General features: G+C 34.1%; 1 protein-coding gene across 1 annotated transcript; it reads right to left on the reverse strand.

Moving 5' to 3' along the window:
* Window positions 1-2,876: 2,876 nt before the first annotated feature.
* LOC110938794 (early nodulin-93) lies at window positions 2,877-3,654 on the reverse strand. Its single transcript, XM_022180867.2, has 4 exons — window positions 3,521-3,654; window positions 3,358-3,419; window positions 3,165-3,240; window positions 2,877-3,084 (listed from the first exon to the last, which is right to left on the reverse strand). The coding sequence occupies exons 1-4, from the start codon at window positions 3,567-3,569 to the stop codon at window positions 2,999-3,001; spliced, it is 273 nt and encodes a 90-aa protein (XP_022036559.1). The 5' UTR covers window positions 3,570-3,654; the 3' UTR covers window positions 2,877-2,998.
* Window positions 3,655-5,791: the final 2,137 nt, after the last annotated feature.

Consider the following 5,791-nt stretch of genomic DNA (forward strand, 5'->3'; position numbering starts at 1 on the left):
AAAACAAAATATATATATACAGTTTTGTATAAAAAAAATATTAGTTTTGTCACATAATCTTTATAAATTTTCATCGAACCACTAATTTACTTTATTTTATGTATTAAGTGGAAGAATATTTTAAATTTTATAAATTAAGATAAAAATTAATTTCCAGTTTTTTATATAGACCAGTTTATAAAAATAAAATCTACTTCAACCTCTAAATTTTATAAAACTAATATGCTGGGGACCTTATAGAAAAATGTCAAATAAACAAATCTTATCATATGTACCAAGTTTGTAATTCATATTCTACTCTTTTAGCTTCACTTCTAACGAAAAAAGAAGCCAGTGCCCCCCACCCCCTCCCCCCATCAAACAACATATCATTACGAAACCTTCAAATTACCAACCAAATATTTAGTATAATGACATGAACCAAAAGTTTATTTACTTAAATCACTCAGAATAAATATTATTCAATTACCCTCGTAGTCGTAATTAAATAAAGAGTAAACTACAATTTTACTCCCTGGGGTTTAAGCCAATTGGCACTTTGACCCCACCCTGAAAATAACTGCAATTTACCCCCCCCCCCCAACGATTCACTTCATTCCTTAGATAGAATACAATTTTTTTCCCCAACTAATGGAAACGCTGCACTCTTAGCCCCTAGCACCCAACTCTGTCAAGTTAACGTTTGTTTAACTGTTAATAACGTGTGAAAAGTTGTTTTTGCCCCTATCTTATTAAAATTATATAAAAAAATCAAGAATATCACATCAAGTTCATCATCAGTTCATTCTTCATTCCCAGTTCTTCAAGTTCATCACCACCACCACCTCCTTCTCCTCTTCTGACCACCACCACCATCAACTCAACCACCACCTCCTTCCTATTCCAAACCCTAACCCTAGCCGCCTACAGTGGTGAATCTGCCACCATCCACCACCACCACCGAAAAACTGAATCAACAAAATACTCATCCCACCACTCTCCCCCCCTCTCTCTCTCTCTCTCACTCACTCACACCTCCGCCCTTGCTCACCTCCGCCAACGCCGTTCACACCTCTCTGCGGCTCTGCCCCTTCCCCACCGTCGCCATTGTCACTCACACCACCACCACTCTCTCTCCCCTATCTCTCTCTCTCTCCCTCTCTCTCTCTCTCTCATACATACACTAACAAGGCAGAAACCCTAATTTAACAAGGCAGAAACCCTAAATTGAATTGTAAGAATAATAAGACATGAAATCGGTTACCAGAACTTCAACATATTTGTCAGAGGCTGTCGATTTTCAGATTGAATAGATAGTCCGATAGGATGAGATGCAATCATAGTGACGAAGGGAGATAGTGGAGAACGACACTAACAAATCAAGATTACACTAAAAACCCAACCTTTTTTCTTATCTTTATCTTGATCTGTGTGGACCGGCGGGATAGGGCAACGAGGAGAGGCTGGAGATGTTCGTCGGAAATCCGAGTCAGGTGAGGTGGGGGTTATGTGGTGGGTGGTGGTTGTGATAGGTGGTGAGTGTGGCAGGGAGTGGTGGATGTGCAAGTGATTGTCGTGGGGTGATGGTCTAGAAAGAGAGAACTGCGAAGAAAGAGAGAGAAGATATTGAAATGGATTTTGTGAAGATGATAACTCTTTAAAGATGATGATTTGTGAAGATGATGTTTAGGTGAAGATGATGATTTGTTATTTTAGAATAATAATAATAATAACAATAATAATAATAATAATAATAATAATAATAAAAATGGGGTAAGATTACCAAAATACCCTTACCTATAATAGTCAAACAGCTGTTGACTGACGGCAGAGTGTAATTTTGCGACAGAACAACAATGTTGGGGTGGGGGGGGGGAGGGGCAAATTGCAATTATTTCCAGGGAGGGGGTCAAAGTGTCAATTGGCTTAAACCACAAGGGTAAAATTGCAGTTTACTTTTAAATAAATATTTTATCTCTGCCAAAATATTTCCTAGGCGCTCGACACATTTAAAAAACATGTAACGTTTTACAATTGATTAAATACTAAAAGTTGTAATCGATTTTATATATCAATTGTTATGTTTCGCACGATCGTTTTCTCTTTATAAAACTGATATAAAAAACTGAATATTAATTTCTGTCTTAATTTATAAAATTTAAAACATCCTTCACCTTAAAAAAATTAATCTGATTTAGTAGTTTGGATGAAAATTTATAAAAATTATGTGACAAAAATATTAATTTTTTAATAAAAATTGTATGTATGTTATGTTTATGTGACAAAATTAATTAATAAAAAAAAACTAAAAATGGTCCCTGACGTTTTATATTTGCCAATTCATCCAAATATTAGTTGAACAACAAAAAAAGTAAACTGAGTTTATGGTTTCATATACTAACATATATAATGTCCAAACTATAAGTCTCTGTGTAATTACAACTGTCATCTTTGTCATTTTAGAAAACCAAAGAATACGAATAATTGACTAAGCCAAACTTTGTGCTATGTTAACCTTTGTTTAAGGGTATTGACTCATGAGATCCGGTTTTGACACTTGCATATATGGTTAAATTTGTGGTACTTCAACCAATAAATAAACGAGGGTACAATATTACAACTCACTCTCTTATTTTCATGATCCCTGACTTTAATCTCTAGCAGTCGTAGATTTATAAAATCTTTATAAGGGCAACGTTAAAAAACTAACGAAATCAAAAAAGTCAATTTTTTTTCTAAAATTTACAGTATCGCCGGAGCGTCAAGGGGTAACAGAGGCTGCCCTATTAACAAGCTAGGTCCGCCCCAGGTCTTTAGTTACATGTATTTGTGTATATAAATATGGTAATTTAATTCCATATGTGCACACACGCATTAATTTTATTGAAATTGTACTAATTGACTTCTCATTTCATATATTCGTCATTATCAAACATTACATAGACATTATAAAGGCAACTACAGTTGCTCTTTTGTTGGCAAGGAACTGTGTAAATGCCAAAACAAATACACTAATATTTCAATTCTGAGTATCGTTAAAGGAGTTTCTTCTGGCCGTTTTCAGAATGGTCTTATCTGCAACTATGAAATATGCAGCTCCTGCCACTGCATGCAGTTTTACAACATTTATATATCTGAAACCCTTAGAAGAAAAATGTAAAGTTAGTATTAGTTAACTAATGTACCTGTAGAGACGATGAGAGCTTGGGCTGTGTGGTTAAGATGAGCTTTTGCCCATGGCACCATTCTTGCACTTGCCACCTACAGATACATATACATGCATACAGTTACTTCATTTGTAAGTGTCTATGCTCAATACCCTTCAAGATATAAGTCGCAAATAACCAATTAACAAGTAAAGATGAGTAGAGTACTAACAGTTGGGATAGCAGTGGCAATGGTGGCCAACACAGCGGCTTTAGCTCCTGCAATAACTCCTTCTGTACGATGATCACAACCCAAAAGATACAAAACTTAACCAGATTGATCATATGCATAAATTAAGAAACTGCATTATGGTAAAAATGTTTATGATAATTACCATGAGAGCAGCGTTTGGCCATGGCTAGCTTTTGGTCAAATGAAGCCATTAGTTTTATGCAGCTATAAATTTGCACACAAACTTAGAAATGGAGGGGGATGATCGATAATATATGAAGTGGGATTGCTGATTTGGATGAGGAATATTGTGGAGTATTTAGACCAAGCGTAATGGGGCGTTTTTTTTGAAAATTTTTTGCTTTATAACGCCCTATAACGCCCCGCCTACCATTACGGTAGGCGTTATAGGGCGTGATTTTTGAAAAAAAATTCCCCCCGGCGTTTAAATTAAAACGCTCCTCAACACTTGAACCAACCAATCAACGGCTAGTTCTCCCAACGGCTAGTTGATTTAATTTTTTTTTAAACCTATTAAGTATATATATATATATATAAACCACCAAAACTCATCCATTTTCAACAAAAACAATCTCAAAACCTCTCTAAAAAATCCCTGTTGATTATATCATAAGAACAAGGGTAAAACATAAACCCTCATGATGTAAATTCAATCATGAACAATAAAATAAGAGGTGTGTACCTGATTATTTGTCCCCACACCAGAGAGGGAAGTAGACGTCATGTTCGTCAGATTGGTCTGGTTCCCCTTTAGGATGTATCTTCTTGATGGTAGTACCGAGTTCTTTAGGGTTGAGGAACTCGTAGTAATGGAGAGAGAGAGGAGGGGCGATTTTAATGTGATGTTATGAATGTCTAACCCTAATCCCTCTCTTGTAATCTCCTTATATACACCCAAGGGGAAACCCAATTAGTTAATTAGGGTAATCTGGCCCATCAACAATTACCAACTAATTTATTATAGGTTTTAATATATTTTGATCCATATTATATAAATGATAATGATGGCTACTAGATTAAATATATAAATAAAATATTTAATCTTACATTCTCCCACTTAGCCGAATAATCATTTATCATGAGTATTAGATTAGTCTGATCAGAAGTTAATACTCATTTTAGCCTTAAACAAGTACTATAGCAGAAAAATACAGCCGTTGAATCATTATGCGACTCAGGACCCCCATTAGTCATACTATAGCCTTAATTTAAAACCTAACAGTTATGATCAAAATACAAACAAGCCCTTTAGCGTTTGATTTGTATTTATAGTTGTCTATATGTCATTACACCGGCAGAACATATGTAAGAGACATACAAAATCAAACTGATGAGGAATATTAAAAGTTAATCATTCATAGTACGATATGCAGTTGTACATAGTCATCAATAAACCCGTGATTATTATAAGCGCTTACATAATAGTTATGGGTGATAGACTTTTAGTTATAGGATCCTTAAGCATATCATGAATGCATTCGATACAAAGATTTAGTTTCCTCAATTCGTTCATAAACGAATAATTAATTATGTATCGAAATTCAATGCAGCACCTCTCGAACTGTTACTGTTCAAGGAGACATGGTAGCTGACTTTATCACAATAAGTCTTCAATATATTAATTATATGAGTTAATAAACTTATGAGTCCACTGATAAATTCAACAACATTTAGTGACTATTCCTTTGTGATCAACAATATATTATATCGTCATAACTTAGGTTGTTATTATCAGTTTATTATGACTCCTCCATAAGATAGGTTTTGTCTGCTGACATAAAGATATACCCGAAATTACATTTTGTCATCTTTGAATATTACAAAGTTAGAGTAATAAACCGGTTTTAATTCTCACTTCTTCTTTAAATTATAGTCTCTCGTTTCTTTTAAAGATATTGTAATACTCTATTAGATGCTTCACATTAATTTAGACATATCTAGTGTGTTGCAATGTGAGTAATATCTAAACGAGTATAGACTTAAACTTACATAAGGCTTCTAATTAATGAAGCGTAAGAAATAATCTCATTTATCCTATTATCCTCTAAAGGAGAGCAGTATTTTGTTACATACGTAAGGAACCATTTAATGTTAAACTTATGGAACGATACTATTGTCCCATTGGGTCTATCTCGGTATGTTATGATATCTATTACATAAGAGATATCTCTGAGATCTATTATATCAAAGTTTGTGTTAACAATGCTTTGACTTATGTAACATATACTAGTTAAAAGAATTTCATCTATATAGACAAGTTTATCTTAGTTGCTCCCACTCATTTTGAGGTAGGTACATTAATCCACTTGGTTGTTTATGAAAATAATTGCGTTAAGATTTCATCACATTATGATGTTTGCATTAACCCATACATGGATTTTATTGGCTTATAGACAAACTGTTCTTTAACCTT

The sequence above is a fragment of the Helianthus annuus genome, chromosome 5, assembly GCF_002127325.2.
Source record: "Helianthus annuus cultivar XRQ/B chromosome 5, HanXRQr2.0-SUNRISE, whole genome shotgun sequence".
Taxonomy (NCBI): Eukaryota; Viridiplantae; Streptophyta; class Magnoliopsida; order Asterales; family Asteraceae; genus Helianthus; species Helianthus annuus.